Genomic DNA, 19,217 nt, shown 5'->3' with positions numbered 1-19,217 from the left:
TGAGTCCGTCCTCCTATAGCTCCTCCCACCAGCCACTACTGGTGTGCATGTGCAGATGTGTGTGTGTGTAGGCGTGTGTATGTGTGTTTGTGTGTGTGCGTGTGTGTGTGTGTGTGTGTGTGTGTGTGTGTGTGTGTGTGTGTGTGTGTGTGTGTGTGTGTGTGTGTGTGCAGTACTGTATGTGTCTGTTTAGCCTGGCTCTTATCAGTGGACTGGCTTGTCTCAGGTCTGGGATGGAGGTGGCCTCGAGCTGAAGGAATTCTGGCTAGATAAAACACTCACTCCACCAGGGTGTGGGCCCTGACGTCTGGCCCACTGCAACTTTTCCAGCCAATCTTTCAGAGGTGGGGGTAAGGACCGGTTACTATTAAAGGGCTTTTTCTCCTCAGCATCTATACGTACTGTAGAACTACGGTGAGAAAGGGGTCACAATGAAGTTATCTCAGGAGTGTACTTCTCAAAATCCCCTACACTTCATCAGTTCCCTTGTTGACCCCAAACATCACACAATCCTGTACACCCCACCCACAGCTTATTGACCCCAAACATCACACAACCCTGTACACCCCACCCACAGCTTATTGACCCCAAACATCACACAACCTTGTACACCCCACCCACGGTTTATTGACCCCAAACATCACACAACCCTGTACACACCACCCACGGCTTATGCACTCACAGGGCTCCTGGCAATACAGACCTCTTCACTCCATGAGAGAGGATGACTAAAATGACCCATCATTTGTACTCTAACAATCATTATAATGAGGATAATGAGTATGCTGCCGTCTTCTTTTCCCGACACTTTTTGAAACCAGTGTGTGTTTGTTTGTCATCTCTCTACGCTAACAGAATCCATAATGAGCTCCCCTAATGCATTTGATTGTACCAGCGCAGAACATCAAGCACTCTTCCTCATCAATCACTACTCCAGCACTCAGCTCTTATTATGTAAAGGTACACAGAGAACTAATGCTGGTAATAAGATGCTAGATGTGTGAGCATCACACACATGCCCTATCTCTTTGTTGCAGCCAGCACCCTTCTCCTCTCAGCCCCCTTGTCCTCTCCCCTCTTCACTACACATTCCTGCCCTACTCGGCCCTCTCACCAAAGGGTCATGGGAAGGCATGTGTGCTTGTTGGTTAATTTTAGCCCTCATTTCATCAAGCCCATTGAGACACAACACAGAACAACCACGTCAACCCCTCCACCAAACACCACCACCCTAAAGCAACTCTCTCTGTCTCTTTGATTCTCTAGCAGACTCCATAAACAACTGCAGTGACTTTTGACACACTAAGGCTACATTTACAGTGGGGGAAAAAAGTATTTAGTCAGCCACCAATTGTGCAAGTTCTCCCACTTAAAAAGATGAGAGAGGCCTGTAATTTTCATCATAGGTACACGTCAACTATGACAGACAAAATGAGAAAAAAATATCCCGAAAATCACATTGTATACACATAAGTATTTGGTCAATAACAAAAGTTTCTTAATACTTTGTTATATACCCTTTGTTGGCAATGACACAGGTCAAACGTTTTCTGTAAGTCTTCACAAGGTTTTCACACACTGTTGCTGGTATTTTGGCCCATTCCTCCATGTAGATCTCCTCTAGAGCAGTGATGTTTTGGGGCTGTCGCTGGGCAACACGGACTTTCAACTCCCTCCAAAGATTTTCTATGGGGTTGAGATCTGGAGACTGGCTAGGCCACTCCAGGACCTTGAAATGCTTCTTACAAAGCCACTCCTTCGTTGCCCGGGCGGTGTGTTTGGGATCATTGTCATGGTGAAAGACCCAGCCACGTTTCATCTTCAATGCCCTTGCTGATGGAAGGAGGTTTTCACTCAAAATCTCACGATACATGGCCCCATTCATTCTTTCCTTTACACGGGATCAGTCGTCCTGGTCCCTTTGCAGAAAAAACAGCCCCAAAGCATGATGTTTCCACCCCCATGCTTCACAGTAGGTATGGTGTTCTTTGGATGCAACTCAGCATTCTTTCTCCTCCAAACACGACGAGTTGAGTTTTTACCAAAAAGTTCTATTTTGGTTTCATCTGACCATATGACATTCTCCCAATCCTCTTCTGGATCATCCAAATGCACTCTAGCAAACTTCAGACGGGCCTGGACATGTACTGGCTTAAGCAGGGGGACACGTCTGGCACTGCAGGATTTGAGTCCCTGGCGGCGTAGTGTGTTACTGATGGTAGGCTTTGTTACTTTGGTCCCAGCTCTCTGCAGGTCATTCACTAGGTCCCCCCCGTGTGGTTCTGGGATTTTTGCTCACCGTTCTTGTGATCATTTTGACCCCACGGGGTGAGATCTTGCGTGGAGCCCCAGATCGAGGGAAATTATCAGTGGTCTTGTATGTCTTCCATTTCCTAATAATTGCTCCCACAGTTGATTTCTTAAAACCAAGCTGCTTACCTATTGCAGATTCAGTCTTCCCAGCCTGGTGCAGGTCTACAATTTTGTTTCTGGTGTCCTTTGACAGCTCTTTGGTCTTGGCCATAGTGGAGTTTGGAGTGTGACTGTTTGAGGTTGTGGACAGGTGTCTTTTATACTGATAACAAGTTCAAACAGGTGCCATTAATACAGGTAATGAGTGGAGGACAGAGGAGCCTCTTAAATAAGAAGTTACAGGTCTGTGAGAGCCAGAAATCTTGCTTGTTTGTAGGTGACCAAATACTTATTTTCCACCATAATTTGCAACGAAATTCATAAAAAATCCTACAATGTGATTTTCTGGAAAAAAAATGCTCAATTTGTCTGTCATAGTTGACGTGTACCTATGATGAAAATTACAGGCCTCTCTCATCTTTTTAAGTGGGAGAACTTGCACAATTGGTGGCTGACTAAATACTTTTTTCCCCCACTGTACATAGTTAGCCCAATTCTGATATTTTTTCCACTAATTACTCTTTTGAGCAATCACATCAGATCTTTTCACGTCAGAGGTTTTTCAGAGCTGATCTGATTGGTCAAAAGACCAATTAGTGAAAAGAAGATCAGAATTGGGCTGCCTGTGTAAATGCAGCCACACACACACACACACACACACACACACACACACGTTACCAAAGATACTGGCATACATCAGAGCTACAGGAGATGGAAGAGAGACATGTCAGAGACATCCAGCTAAAATGATAGGTGGTACTACATTTAAAGCAATGCAGCAATGCATATGAACACTCTCGACACACAGGCACCCCACAGCCACACACACAGACACGGACACAGACATAAACACACACACACGCACACCAATTCCATTAACACATCTAACTCCAGGCCATCAGACTGTTAAATAGTCACCACTATCCGGCCTCCACCCAGTACCCTGCCCTTTACCTTAATCACCGTTACTAGCCGGCTACCATCTGGTACTCTACCCTGCACCTTAGAGACTGCTGACCAATGCACATAGTCATTGAACCCACTTCATATATACAGTTGAAGTCGGAAGTTTACATACACCTTAGCCAAATACATTTAAACTCAGTTTTTCACAATTCCTGACATTTAATCCTAGTAAAAATTCCCTGTCTTAGGTCAGTTAGGATCACCACTGTATTTTAAGAATGTGAAATGTCAGAATAATATTAGAGAGAATGATTTATTTCAGCTTTTATTTCTTTCATCACATTCCCAGTGGGTCAGAAGACTACATACACTCAATTAGTATTTGGTAGCATTGCCTTTAAATTGTTTAACTTTGGTCAAACGTTTTGGGTAGCCTTCCACAAGCTTTCCACAATAAATTGGGTGAATTTTGGCCCATTCCTCCTGACGGAGCTGGTGTAATTGAGTCAGGTTTGTAGGCCTCCTTGCTCGCACACGCCTTTTCTGTTCTGCCCACAAATCTTCTATAGGATTGAGGTCAGGGCTTTGTGATGGCCACTCCAATACCTTGACTTTGTTATCCTTAAGCCATTTTGCCACAACTTTGGAAGTATGCTTGGGGTCATTGTCCATTTGGAAGACCCATTTGCAACCAAGGTTTAACTTCCTGACTGATGTCTTGAGATGTTGCTTCAATATATCCACATCATTTTCCTTCCTCATGATGCCATCTATTTTATGAAGTGCACCAGTCCCTCCTGCAGCAAAGCACACCCACAGCATGATGCTGCCACCCCCGTGCTTCACGGTTGGGATGGTGTTCTTTGGCTTGCAAGCGTTCCCCTTTTTCCTCCAAACATAACGATGGTTATTATGGCCAAACAGTTCTATTTTTGTTTAATCAGACCAGAGGACATTTCTCCAAAAAGTACGATCTTTGTCCCCATGTGCAGTTGCAAACCGTAGTCTGGCTTTTTTATGGCGGTTTTTGAGCAGTGGCTTCTTCCTTGCTGAGAGGCCTTTCAGGTTATGTCGATATAGGACTCGTTTTACTGTGGATATAGATACTTTTGTACCTGTTTCCTCCAGCATCTTCACAAGGTCCTTTGCTGTTGTTCTGGGATTGATTTGCACTTTTCGCACCAAAGTACGTTCATCTCTAGGAGACAGAACGCATCTCCTTCCTGAGCTGTATGACGGCTGCGTGGTCCCATGGTGTTCATACTGTTGTACTATTGTTTGTACAGATGAACGTGGTACCTTCAGGCGTTTGGAAATTGCTCCCAAGGATGAACTAGACTTGTGGAGGTCAAACATTATTTTTCTGAGGTCTTGGCTAATTTATTTTAGATTTTCCCATGATGTCAAGCAAAGAGGCAGTGAGTTTGAAGGTAGGCCTTGAAATACATCCACAGGTCCACCTCCAATTTACTCAAATTATGTCAATTAGCCTATCAGAAACTTCTAAAGCCATGACATAATTTCCTGGAATTTTCCAAGCTGTTTAAAGGCACAGTCAATTTAGTGTATGTAAACTTCTGACCCACTGGAATTGTGATACAGTGAATTATAAGTGAAATAATCAGTCTGTAAACAATTGTTTGAAAAATGACTTGTGTCATGCACAAAGTAGATGTCCTAACCGACTTGCCAAAACTATAGTTTGTTAACAAGAAATTTGTGGAGTGGTTGAAAAACAAGTTTTAATGACTCCAACCTATGTTTTTTTATTTTTTTATTTTATTTCACCTTTATTTAACCAGGTAAGACAGTTGAGAACAAGTTCTCATTTACAACTGCGACCTGGCCAAGATAAAGCATAGCAGTGCGATAAAAACAACCACACAGAGTTACATATGGGGTAAAAAAACATAAAGTCAAAGAAATACAACAGAAAATATATATACAGTGTGTGCAAATGTAGCAAGTTATGGAGGTAAGGCAATAAATAGGCTATAGTGCAAAATAATTACAATTAGTATTAACACTGGAATGCTAGATGTGCAAGAGATTATGTTCAAATAGAGATACTGGGGTGCAAAAGAGCTAAATAAATAACAATATAGGGATGAGGTAGTTGGGTGGGCTAATTTCAGATGGGCTGTGTACAGGTGCAGTGATCGGTAAGGTGCTCTGACAACTGATGCTTAAAGTTAGTGAGGGAGATAAGAGTCTCCAGCTTCAGAGATTTTTGCAATTCGTTCCAGTCATTGGCAGCAGAGAACTGGAAGGAATGGCGGCCAAAGGAGGTGTTGGCTTTGGGAATGACCAGTGAGATATACCTGCTGGAGCGCAGACTACGGTGGGTGCTGCTATGGTGACCAATGAGCTAAGATAAGGCGGGGATTTGCCTAGTAGTGATTTATAGATGGCCTGGAGCCAGTGGGTTTGACGACGAACATGTAGTGAGGACCAGCCAACAAGAGCGTACAGGTCACAGTGGTGGGTAGTGTATGGGGCTTTGGAGACAAAACGGATGGCACTGTGATAGACTACATCCAATTTGCTGAGTAGAGTGTTGGAGGCTATTTTGTAAATGACATCGCCAAAGTCAAGGATCGGTAGGATAGTCAGTTTTACAGTGTATGTAAACTTCCGACTTCAACTGTATTTACTGTATTCTAGTAAAGGATTATCCTATATAACTAATGCTGAAAAATGTATGCACTCACTAAACTGTAAGTCGCTCTGGATAAGAGCGTCTGCTAAATGACTAAAATGTAAATGTAAAAAATTTACACACCTTTTCTATTCATATACTGTCCATACTGTCTATTCACACCTAATGTACATAATGGACTCTGACATTGCTCGTTCTGATATTTCTTTCTTTATTTTATTTTATTTTGGGGATTTGTATGTATTGTTTTGTATTGTTAGGTATTACTGCACTGTTTAAGATAGAAACATAAGCATTTCACTGCACCTGTGATAACATCAGCAAAATATGTGTAATCAACCAATCAAACACTAAAACTGTGAACTGTCTTTGTTGATGGTTACTGACGACTCCACTAATCGTTATCAAGAGGTCGTAATCAAGGGGTCATACAATAAGGAACTTTAGGTCAATCAATGTTGGGATGATTCATATTATTCATAAAAAAAGGGATATATTTACAATAGACCGATGGACAGGTACATACTTATATGGAAAAGCATCTATTCTCATTAGAAACTGAGACAAGTGTTGTTCGGAACACACACCCCAGTTGGTCATTAGTGCCTGTCTCTTCTCTGGCACATATCCCATGTTGGCACTTGGGCCCTCTCCTGTGTCCCTTCAATAATCTACACCTGCACCTGCTGCCACACTGTCATCATAAAAAAAAACTAGTGTTTGTGCATGTGTGTGTCTGTGTGGGTGTGTGCAAGTGTACGTCCAGGCCAGAGGAGGCTGGTGGGAGGAGCTATAGGAGGGCAGGCTCGTTGTAAAGCCTGGAATGGAATTAATGGAGTCAAATGTGGTTTCCATGTGTTCGATGTGTTTGATACCGTTCCATTTATTCCATTCCAGCCATTACAATGAGCCCGTCCTCCTATAGCTCCTCCCACCAGCCTCTTCAGGTCCAGGCCCTTGCCATATTGTTAATTAGCATTTAGTTTAATGGTTAGGTTGAGGCCCTGCTATACACTGTCATCAAAACATACCCAGACTGTGCCTCTTGTTAAGTCAAAGTGCCCTCGCTGTTACATAATTTTATGTGAATCTTCTCCAATCTTCTCAGCCGTCGCCAGTGTTATCAGTGACTGGCTCAGGGAGCAGCAGGGTGAAGGAGCTTTGAGACATGAGAATGGAGAATTCCTACCAATGGTTTGACAGGATGACATGAGGCATGCATAAGGCATTCTAATTGACATGTGTTGATGACACCTTCCAGCCATTGTTATGTTTTCTCACCTTTATCTTGAAACAAGATTATACACTAGACTGCTGTTGTTTCCTGTCTGACATAAGAGCTGTATTTTATTTTACACTTTTTATTGGTGTATCTTTTCTTATCTGCCTCTTGTCACATGACATATAAATGGGCTGTCATTCACTAAGTTGGTTCAGTGGGTGTTTATGAGGAGGGGGGATGCCAATTCCCAGAATTGTGATCTTGTTTGTCTTTTTTTTGTATTATTAAAGGCCCAGTGTAGTCAAAAGCGTGATTTTCCTGTGTTGTATATATATTTCCACACTATGAGTTTGGAATAATACTGTGAAATTGTGAAAATGATGATAATGCCCTTTTAGTATAAGAGATGTTTGAAAAGACAGTCCTAGCAAAATTCTGTCTTGAGAAATTGCTCTTTGCTAAGAAGCTACTTTTGTTTCTTTTTGATCATTTTCATTTAAAACAATCACAGTAAGGTACTTAATTGTTACCCAGAAATGATTTGATATTGAGATAAAAACTGCTGCATTGGACCTTTAACTGTGTGGTCACTTATAGCATGAATTCACCAAGAAAGAAGGACAATTAAACATTTACGGATCACGCACAAACACACTGGACTGACACCCTTCAACCAGTCAAGTATTGATATTAAAGAAGTGAAGAGGAGCGCTACAGAGGCCAAAGAGAGAGAGAGGGACTATTTTTAGAGTGGAGACTTGTGATGTGCAGTGAAGCCGTTGATGAGGGTGTCTTGCTCACTGTCAAAAAGTGGCAGGCGCCTCTGGTTTGATGATGACTCCCCCTTCCCCCGCGCAGTGCTTGGTAAAACCTGTCAAATGGGGAGGGCGCTAGGGGTGTGTGCATCCGAGATTCGACAAATAGTAGCTTCTTCTACTGTCGGGATGAAACGTAGTGGTTAAGACTTCGATTTACCCCTTTTCTTTCACTTCTCTATGATCTTGTTGATGGGGAGGGCGGTGTTGGTTTTTCTCCTTTTCATTAATGATGATAACGACTGGCAGAGCTAGACTAATTATAGAGCCTGTTTATTATTTTGTTGGCAAAGTGAAACGTTTTATGACTAATGAATACAGTTTTTACACTTGCCTGTGTACGGCGCGCAAAAACCGGCTTCCAGTCCTCTCTCCTGTGGAGCGAGCGCCTTTTTTTTTATCGCCCTGGCAACTGGTACTAGTGGCTGCTGCCTTGTGACATTTTCTTGTCGCTTTGCTCATCAGCCATCGCATATTGAATTCGCCTTTTTGCACCCGCCTGTACGCGGGGCCATTTTTGCATAGGGTATTTCCCAACGTCTTTTATTTGATTTATTTAAAACTCTGGAGGTTCATGCGTCGGAGAAGTCTAATCTTGCTGAGTCAAAATGCCTGTGAGACGCGGTCATGTAGCCTTCCAGAACACTTATCTGGATACCATTATCCGGAAATTCGATGGACAAAGTAAGTGGACACACTTTGCATTATGACTGAAAAAGTAATAACATAATGTGACTATGAGCAAGCTGTCATAACTGTATCATCCCAAAAACAAACAATTAGACTGGTTGGAAATTAAAATGTGTGCCTTTTCCATGTAGCCATTCAATCATGCAAAGTGTAATAAATGTAAAGACAAATGCATTTTTCTAGTGGTCCCTTGCATTGCACAGGTGTTACTGCATTACCCTGTAAGCCGCTCTCCTTCTATCTCTACATTTTGATTTACAGTTCAAACTTAGGTTATGTCCATATGCATGTACTGAATATACCAAATGGTCATGTTTAATACTATACGTGTGCGTGTGTGTGTTTAATATGTCTTTGCACCTGCCTATGTTTTCCGCATGTTGCATGAATTCACATGCTGCATTAGATTATATTGCATGAGTTGACATGTTCTCTGTCCCTACACTGGTCACACCACTGGATCCTGATAGAAAGAGTACATTCTGTCTTTGCTTTACAGAGTTTGCATGTGACCACTGACCACTAAAACACACTCTGTTAGTGCATATAACTGAGTGATATCCTTCTTGAACAGGGCCTTATGCAGCACACTTTACACTTTACAGTGCCTCTGTTTTCATGCTTTTGTCTTGAATTAAATGGTATCGTAGTTGACTATTGCTCACACAGAAACCGCACCAGAATTTCTTTGCAACTCACTCAAACAAAACATAACTGATTTATTCAGCAAAGAAGAAATCCAGTTGTTTTAAAAAAGAGTAATGGCTCTGATTAGCACTGAATTGCAATTACAGTAGAGGCCTATAACCTAGCTCAGAAGTGGCCTATCTCTATGCTACTGTAAGTCCGACTGTGCCTGTCACTGTCAGTGTTCTCTAGTCACAGTGTGAAGACAGTCTGTTGACCACAGAGGTACTGCTCAAAATAACCCTCCACCCGCTGCTCCACATTAAAGGGAGAAGATGCAATGTTCCACTTTTCACCTCCATTTCATGTTGAAGGATTTCAGCTTGTTTAATTTGCTGGGCTGGCAGGTGACAGTTCGGAATTAATTGTGTTACTCTGGGATTTTCAAAGCTCTCTGTAGAGGTGTCCTCAGAGACCGATAAGTCCCATCAAACTGATGTCTTCCTTATCTGTGTGTGCGTGCGTAAGCATAGCACGCGAGTGTGCCTGCCTGGTGATGCGTGTGCCAAACCACTGCTGCTTAGCAACAATCTGAATCTGGGTGTCTGTGTTCTGAGGCATTGATAATGACTTTGGATAAGATGTGCTTTCCACCAAACGACCTCACCTATTTACTCTACACAGAGGAACAAGGAGTGGGAAGGGGTTCTGCTTTTTCTGGGCGAAGCACTAAATCGCTCTCCTCTCATTTGTTTCAATGGGGAAGAATGAGAGTTGTGTAACTCAGTTTCACCAGGGGATAATAAGAGGAGTGGAGACAGTCAGAGGCACATACTTTTGAGCAGCATTTCAACATAAACTGTACTGATTGAATATCATGCTGTACAACAATATCAGTGTAGCTGATGGGACTTCGAAGGCAATTGTCATTAGCGCTGGAGACAATAGCCACACTCATGAACCTAGGTAAGGAAGGCTGAAACCTATTGTAGTATATTTTGATCTTGATTGCAGACCAGGGGAGTGGACTGAGGTAGACAGAGATGGAGCCTCAGAGGAACTGTCATTGCTGAGTCCAGCTGCTCCGTATTAGTCCCTCTGGGGCCATCTTGAATCATTGCACTGATATGATTTGTGCTACAGAGAGACAGGCTTGATTACTCCAATTTCAACTTGATGTTGAGGTGAATGTGGTTAGTTGAGTGGGATACTGAAGTTAACACAGTCCAGACTTGAATCGGATCTGATTGAGAGAGACCTCTCCTTGAAATGATCATTACCTGAATATGATAACTGAATGTTTCTGAAGTTGGATAAACTTTGAATGTCCGACTTTGCATATTGCATTTGCTGTAATAAGCCTTCAATTATAATTTTAATGTAATTTCCCACATTCCCACCATATTCGTCCATTTTCATATCTGCTCTGACCTCTACCTCTCCCCTTGGTTTCCTACCAGATCGTAAGTTCCTGATAGCCAACGCCCAGATGAAGGACTGTGGCATTATCTACAGTAACGAGGGCTTCTGCCAGATGTTTGGCTTCTCGCGGGCAGAGATCATGCAGCAGCCCTGCACCTGCCAGTTCCTGGTGGGTCCTGGCACCATGAAGACTGCCCTGACACAGCTGGCACAGGCCCTGCTAGGGTCAGAGGAGCGCAAGGTGGAGATCCTGTACTACAACAAAGAAGGTAAGGAGAAGGTGGAGGGGTAGATTGAGATTCAGAGAGAAAGAGATGGAAAGAGCAAGGGAGTCAAAGTGACAACATTACTCCCCTTCGTTATAGTGGGGAGTGCTGTAAAGGTCACATACAGAATATTTTGGTCCCTCCAAGTGTCATGGCTGTCTCCCTCTCACTTTTATATATAATGCTACTGAATGATGCAGTGTTACAGTATGTTGAGTCAGTTGCTGCAGACTCGGTGAACTCTCATCTACTAATTTACTTGTCTGGGGAGTGGACATGGTGGAGCTGTCTTGGCCTGCTCACCTCACCTGTAACATGTTTATTCATCCCCACTCCCCATTATCCTCCTGTGCATAGCTGCAGGAAGTAGTTTGGGGGTGGGGTGCTGCAGGGGGATGGGGGGATGCAGATTATCAATTTTTTTCTGCCCTACAGACGGCTACATAGGTCTGCTAATACAGGACAAGTAAAGGCACAGTGCACTACTTTTGTGATTTTTAAAATAAAAAATACATTTTAAAAACTTTTCTCACGGCTATGCTCCTGTGTTTTGTCTCTGGTACACAGGACCAGGGGTTGGAAACAAAATTATTTTCCGATCGTTTCGTTCTGAACAGAACCATATATTATTTTTTTCGTTCCACTGTTCCGACCAGCAAAATAAAGTTTGCAACTGGTTCAAACCCCCAAAAAGTACAGTTTATATTGTTCCTGTCACGGATTCTGCCGAGGCTGCTCCTCCTTGCTCGGGCAGGCTTCGGCGTTCGTCGTCCCCGGAGTACTAGCTACTGCCGTTCGATGTTATCGGTGTTTGTTTAGTTTTGTCTGTATTGTTTACACCTGTTCGTCATTATGTTAATTGTTTCCCTTATAATTACCCCTGTCTCTCATCTGTACTTTGTGTGTGATTGTTTTCCCCTTCACGTTTGTCTATTTTGTGAGCGGGTTATTTCCTCCCTGCTTGGAGTTATTTTCTGTGTCCTTTTGGATCCTTTTCGTATTAAAAGTACGTATCCGAGAGTTCTGTGTCCTGCGCCTGACTTCGTTTACCGCATCTCACAGACAGTCGTGACAGAATCACACACCTTACCATGGAGTCAGCAGGAGCGACGGCACCGACTGGATCACTCGAGGAGCGCGTCCTACAACAGGCAGCGATGCTCCAAAATCTTGGTGCCGCTATGGATAACGTTATGAACACTTTGGGACGATGGGAGAGAGGAGGTTTGCCCACACCTCCTCCAACGATACCACCACCATCGGCTACTCCTATCGTCTCACATCCGGAGTCCAGTGGGATTCGGATCTCGCTCCCGAGGGCTTATGATGGCACCGCAGCCGGGTGTCAGGGTTTCCTGCTCCAGGTGGAACTTTATCTGGAAACCATTCACCCGGCACCCTCGGGATACGAGAGGGTATCCGCCCTCATCTCCTGTCTGTCCGGCAAGGCACTGGAGTGGGCCAACGCCGAGTGGGGAGGGATAGACGCCGCTACTGTGAACTATGCGGAGTTCATCCGCCGCTTCAGGGCAGTGTTCGATCATCCCCCGGAGGGGAAGGCGGCGGGTGAGCGTCTATTCCACCTCAGACAGGGGAGGAGGAGCGCGCAGGAATTCGCACTGGACTTCCGAACTCTGGCTGCCAATTCGGGATGGAATGAGAGGGCCCTCATCGACCACTACAGATGCAGCCTGAGGGAGGACGTTTGTCGAGAGCTGGCCTGCAGGGACACCAACCTAAGCTTCGATCAGCTGGTGGATATGTCGATTCGCTTGGATACCCTGTTGGCTACCCGCGGACGTCCAGCGCTGGGGCCGTCCATTCCATCCCCCAGCACCTCCGAGCTGAGCCCTATGGAGCTCGGGGGTGCTGGTAGTAGGGAGGCCAGGAAGGAGGCTGTCCCCTGCACCAACTGTGGCCGCCGAGGACACACGGCGGTTTGGTGCTGGGGAGGGTCTCCTCGGATTCGAGGCAGCAGGCAGCGCACTGATGAGTCATTCCCGGTTAGTAAGGTCCCAACTCACCCAGAGCTCTCTGTTGTTCATATGTGTATCCAAGTGATGTTTCCAGAAGTTTCTTCTTACTCCCAGCATAAGGCGCTAGTCGATTCAGGCGCAGCTGGGAATTTTATCGATCGCCATTTCTCATACAAGTTAGGGATCCCTATATTACCAGTCGATGTGCCCTTCCCTATCCATGCCCTAGATAGCCGGCCTTTGGGGTCGGGATTGATTAGGGAGGTCACAGCGCCACTGAAGATGAAAACACAGAAGGGTCATGAGGAGACTATACAGTTGTATTTAATTGACTCCTGCGTTTCCAGTGGTGTTGGGACTTCCCTGGTTAATATCTCATGACCCCAACATTTCATGGCAACAGAGGGCTCTCAAGGGATGGTCTGATCAGTGTGTGGGGCGGTGTGTAGGTGTTTCCGTAGGGGCAACGACGGTGGAGAGTCCGAACCAAATGCCCCCAATGCACATTCCTCCTGAGTATGCCGATTTGGCAAGCGCCTTCTGTAAGAAGAAGGCGACTCAATTACCACCTCATCGACAGGGGGATTGTGCGATAGACCTCCAGGTTGGCGCGGCGCTCCCTCGCAGCCATGTGTATCCTCTGTCTCAGGAGGAGACGGCTGCTATGGAGACATACGTCGCCGAATCCTTGAGACAGGGATACATACGGCCTTCCACTTCTCCTGCGTCCTCAAGTTTTTTTTTTGTGAAGAAGAAGGATGGGGGTTTACGCCCGTGTATTGATTACCGTGGTCTCAATCAGATCACTATTAAATACAGCTATCCTCTCCCTCTGATTGCTAGTATGACGGAGTCATTACACAGGGCGCGCTTCTTCACAAAATTGGATCTCAGGAGCGCTTACAACCTGGTGCGCATTCGGGAGGGAGATGAGTGGAAAACAGCCTTCAGTACCACCTCGGGTCACTATGAGTACCTCGTCATGCCATACGGTCTAATGAATGCTCCTTCAGTCTTCCAATCATTTGTAGACGAGATTTTCCGGGATTTGCATGGACAGGGGTAGTGGTGTATATTGATGACATTCTGATATACTCCGCTACACGTACCGAGCATGTGTCCCTGGTACGTCGGGTGCTGGGTAGACTGTTGGAGCATGATCTGTATGTGAAGGCAGAGAAATGTCTGTTTTTCCAGGAGTCCATCTCCTTCCTGGGACACCGGTTGTCTGCGTCAGGGGTGGAGATGGAGATTGACCGCGTTTCAGCCGTGCGTAATTGGCAGACTCCAACTACAGTAAAGGAGGTGCAGCGGTTTTTGGGTTTTGCCAATTACTACCGGAGGTTTATCCGGGGTTTTGGACAGGTAGCGGCTCCCATTACCTCCCTGCTAAAGGGGGGCCCGGTGCGTTTGCAGTGGTCGGCTGAGGCGGACAGGGCGTTTAGTCATTTGAAGGACCTGTTCACCTCAGCTCCGGTGCTGGCACATCCGGATCCCTCTTTGGCATTCCAAGTCGAGGTGGATGCGTCCGAGGCGGGGATCGGTGCTATACTGTCTCAGCGCTCGGGCACGCCTCCAAAACTCTGCCCCTGTGCTTTCTATTCTAAGAAGCTCAGTCCAGCGGAGCGCAATTATGACGTGGGGGACAGGGAGCTGCTAGCTGTGGTCCAGGCCCTGAAGGTGTGGAGACATTGGCTTGAGGGGGCTAACCACCCTTTTCTCATTCTGACTGACCATCGTACCCTGGAGTACATCCGGGCAGCGAAGAGACTGAACCCTCGTCAGGCTAGGTGGGCCATGTTTCTGGCCCGGTTTGTCTTTAAGATCACGTATATCCCCGGGTCACAGAACGTTAAGGCAGACGCCCTGTCCCGACGATATGACACAGAGGAGAGGTCCATTGAGCCCACTCCCATACTACCGGAGTCTTGTCTCGTGGCACCGGTGGTGTGGGAGGTCGACACGAAATCGAGCGGGCGTTACGTACAGACCCTTCTCCCCCAGAGTGTCCAGAGGGACGGAGGTACGTGCCGCTCGAGGTCCGTGACCGACTGATTTATTGGGCTCACACGTCACCCTCCTCTGGTCATCCTGGTATTGGTAGGACGGTGCACTGTCTTAGCGGGAAGTACTGGTGGCCCACCTTAGCTAAGGACGTGAGAGTTTACGTTTCTTCCTGCTCGGTGTGCGCCCAGTGTAAGGCGCCTAGACACCTACCCAGGGGGAAGTTGCAACCTCTCCCCGTTCCACAACGGCCGTGGTCTCACCTGTCGGTGGATTTTGTCACGGACCTTCCCCCCTCCCAGGGGAATACCACGATCTTGGTCGTTGTGGATTGGTTTTCTAAGGCCTGCCGTCTCATCCCTATGCCAGGTCTTCCTACAGCCCTACAAACGGCCGAAGCCCTGTTTACTCACGTTTTCCGGCACTACGGGGTGCCTGAGGATATAGTGTCTGATCGGGGTCCCCAGTTCACCTCTAGAGTGTGGAGGGCGTTCATGGAACGTTTGGGGGTCTCGATCAGCCTTACCTCGGGTTTTCACCCTGAGAGTAATGGGCAGGTGGAGAGAGTAAACCAAGATGTGGGTAGGTTTCTGAGGTCCTACTGCCAGGACCGGCAGGAGGAGTGGTCGGGGTATATTCCCTGGGCAGAGATAGCCCAAAACTCACTCCGCCACTCCTCCACTAATCTCACTCCTTTCCAGTGTGTGTTGGGCTATCAGCCGGTTCTGGCACCCTGGCATCAGAGCCAGATCGAGGCTCCTGCGGTGGATGAATGGTTTCGGCGCTCGGAGGAGACATGGAACGCTGCGCACGTCCATCTGCAGCGGGCCATCAGACGGCAAAAGGCAAGCGCCGATCGCCACCGCAGTGAGGGTCCAGTTTATGCACCGGGAGATAGGGTCTGCCTCTCGACCAGAAACCTGCCCCTTCACCTGCCCTGCCGGAAGCTGGGCCGGCGGTTTGTGGGGCCATTTAAAGTCCTGAGGAGATTGAACGAGGTATGTTATAGGTTACAGCTGCCTGTTAATTATCGCATTAACCCCTCGTTTCATGTGTCTCTCCTCAGGCCGGTGGTAGCTGGTCCACTCCAGGAGAATGAGGTACGAGAGGCCCCTCCGCCCCCACTTGACACCGAAGGGGCTCCGGCGTACTCAGTCCGTTCCATCGTGGATTTGAGGCATCGGATGGGGGGTCTGCAGTATCTCGTGGAGTGGGAGGGGTATGGTCCGGAGGAACGGTGCTGGGTGCCTAGGAGGGACATCCTAGATCCCTCCCTGTTGACAGAGTTCCACCGGAGTCAGCCAACTCGCCCTGCTCCACGTCCTCCTGGCCGTCCCCGAGGCCGGGGTCGGCGCACTGCTGGAGCCGCGCGTCAAGGGGGGGTACTGTCACGGATTCTGCCGAGGCTGCTCCTCCTCCTTGCTCAGGCAGGCTTCGGCGTTCGTCGTCCCCGGAGTACTAGCTACTGCCGTTCGATGTTATCGGTGTTTGTTTAGTTTTGTCTGTATTGTTTACACCTGTTCGTCATTATGTTAATTGTTTCCCTTATAATTACCCCTGTCTCTCATCTGTACTGTGTGTGTGATTGTTTTCCCCTTCACGGTTGTCTATTTTGTGAGCGGGTTATTTCCTCCCTGCGTGGAGTTATTTTCTGTGTCCTTTTGGATCCTTTTCGTATTAAAAGTACGTATCCGAGAGTTCTGTGTCCTGCGCCTGACTTCGTTTACCGCATCTCACAGACAGTCGTGACAGTTCCTTTCTGATCCTTTTCCTGTTCCTTTTTATTTATTTTACATTTAGCTTGACAGTAAATTACATCACCAGTTATGCAGTATGGATAGAGCAGCTTGCAATGGAGCAGGCAAGCTATAGCTCAGTGAGTTATTTATATGCGTTATGGAAAGACAAGTGTAGGGCGTGAGATGCAACTGAAATTTTGCGAGTGGGGAGACAGCGAGAGAGGGTGGAGGAGAAGGAGGCTTGGCTTGAAGCGCTGGGAATTTTGTGATGACATGCATTATCTGAATTAGGCCCACAGAATTATACCTACGGAGGAGCGGCTTCTATGGAGGAATTTTGAATGTCTTTGAACTTCAGTGTTGGCTTAACGTTGGACCAGAGTAGCTGGCTAGCTAACAAGCTTGTGTACCTGAATTAAAAACACATCTTACCTTTTTATAGTTAATAAATCCAATGTGAAATGTGATAACTATAGTATCCCTAACTAGCATTGAAAAGTTAATTTACATTTTACATTTTAGTCATTTAGCAGACGCTCTTATCCAGAGCGACTTACAGTTAGTGAGTGCATACATGTTTCATAATAATCTCTCTCCCTATCTTCTGAATCATGTTTGTAACGTCAGTAGGCTACAGCTATGCTTCGGAGAGAGAAGGGCAGGTAGCCTACATGCGCACAAACTGGCAAAAAATTTCAGCTGGCAGGCAGACACTGGAAGAAGTTAATGATTGACAGAGGGAGAGCTTTGCATAGGCACTTTGTTCCGTTTTTGTGGGACAGTATAGATCACTTTCGTTCCCGGTTCTGTTTCTGTTCCTTAAAAATGTCATAATTTGTCAGTTTGGTTCCAACCGCTGCAAAGGACAGAGGGACAAGCAAACAGACCTGGCTAGTGAGGCTATAGACACAATACCTTGGTCATTTGGGCATGAGAAGTGCCGTGTCGGAGAGCTTGTTGTCATGGAAATATTGTCAGCGTGCCAGCTCAAATACACTGAACATCTATTTATTTTGTATCCCACTAATGCATACAGTCATGAACGCAGGTGCGCACCCAAGCATGTATGAATTGTAAATGGGTACAATTCATCATACCCATTAAAAATGCATTATGTTGCTGTACTTATAGTTAATTAATTGATCCTAAAACTGAATGAATGTGTTTGTTGGTTAATGTGTGTGTGTGAGTGTAAAACAGGGACATTTCGCCTGGGACATTTCGCCAGTCGCCACAAGGAAAATGGCTGTTTTAGGCTTAGGGGTTAGGGTTACAATTAGGGTTGGGGGTTAAGAGTTGGAGTTAGGGTTTGGTTAAGGGTTAGGGGTTAGGGAAAATAGGATTTTGACAAGGGTTGCATTTTATATTAAAAGTCAACAGTGCCAAAGGTACTTCAAACAAAGTACTGAGTAAAGGGTCTGAATACTTATGTAAATTTGATATTTCCGTTTTTTATTGTTAATAAATTTGCTAAAAGTTTTTGCTTTGTCATTCTGGGGTATTGTGTGTAGATTGACGAGGGGAAAAAAACTATTTAATCCATTTTAGAATAAGGCTGTAACGTAACAAAATGTGGAAAAAGTGAAAGGGTCTGAATACTTTCCGAATGCACTGTATCTAAGTAAGTGCTGAATTAATAAGGTGACGGGGCATCATATTGTGTTAGCTTTCTGCCATGTTTGAGAAGTCAAAGCCCTTTGGATGAGTTATCTGGACAGCTGCCACTGGTATCTTTTGATTTCCTTGCGTTTTTTCTCCTCTCTGTTCTCGGCCCGTCTCCTCCTCCATCTTCTCCGAGAAGAGCAGGCAGGTCCGTTGCCCTAGCGACTTCAGAATCCACACAGACACAGCGTGTACACATGCTGCTCCAGACAAGCATGCGTCAAAACTTTGTTCATATGCACAATGTCTCTCATTCACATTCGCTTGTAAATGTCCAAACTCACCAAAAATGACATTCAGTAGCTTCTACCTATATATGTATAACTCTATGAGCTGGATTGCCTGTCTTTGCAATTTGTTTATTTTCGTTTGCGCTCGTTAGCATATTTGGCTAGCAGTCTCCATGGAAATTCACTATTACTTCTGTTAATTTTGTTAGCATTCGGGTAATAGACGCCCAATACTGTTGTTTTTAGCATTTTTGGCGCCCCCTTGTGTACTAAGCCGGTATTACAGTAAATCCCGGGATGAGAGAAGGATGGTATGAAGATATGAAAATCTGGACACCGCCCAACCCTATGAATCAATTGTTTGGTCCCCACAAGGATAGTAAAACAAACGTGTGTGTGTGACCCTCCCCGTCTCTATTTTTAGACCACATTGATAGCAGAGTGAAGTCAGACCTGTGGGAGGACTGGTTGATTAGTGCTGAGCAATTAACCGAAATTTCAATTATTTTTTGTTTTTTAAACAACTAATTGACCGATGTCAGTTAAATAATCTGAATTCCATTTAGTTCATATTTTTTTCTGTGAGC

General features: G+C 45.7%; 1 protein-coding gene across 2 annotated transcripts in view; it reads left to right on the top strand.

The window, feature by feature from the left end:
- Positions 1-8,152: 8,152 nt before the first annotated feature.
- Positions 8,153-19,217, top strand: part of LOC121568901 (potassium voltage-gated channel subfamily H member 6) — a 52,515-nt gene continuing 41,450 nt past the window's right edge. For both annotated transcript variants that reach the window (XM_045210798.1, XM_041879373.2), the window contains exons 1-2: positions 8,153-8,698; positions 10,792-11,022. In XM_045210798.1, coding sequence (XP_045066733.1) covers positions 8,623-8,698; positions 10,792-11,022 — 307 coding nt within the window. In that variant the 5' untranslated portion in view covers positions 8,153-8,622. The remainder of the gene's footprint in view (positions 8,699-10,791; positions 11,023-19,217) is intronic.

This window comes from Coregonus clupeaformis, chromosome 35 (assembly GCF_020615455.1).
Source record: "Coregonus clupeaformis isolate EN_2021a chromosome 35, ASM2061545v1, whole genome shotgun sequence".
In the NCBI taxonomy this organism is placed as follows: domain Eukaryota; kingdom Metazoa; phylum Chordata; class Actinopteri; order Salmoniformes; family Salmonidae; genus Coregonus; species Coregonus clupeaformis.
This window is presented reverse-complemented; position numbering and strand designations above follow the sequence as displayed.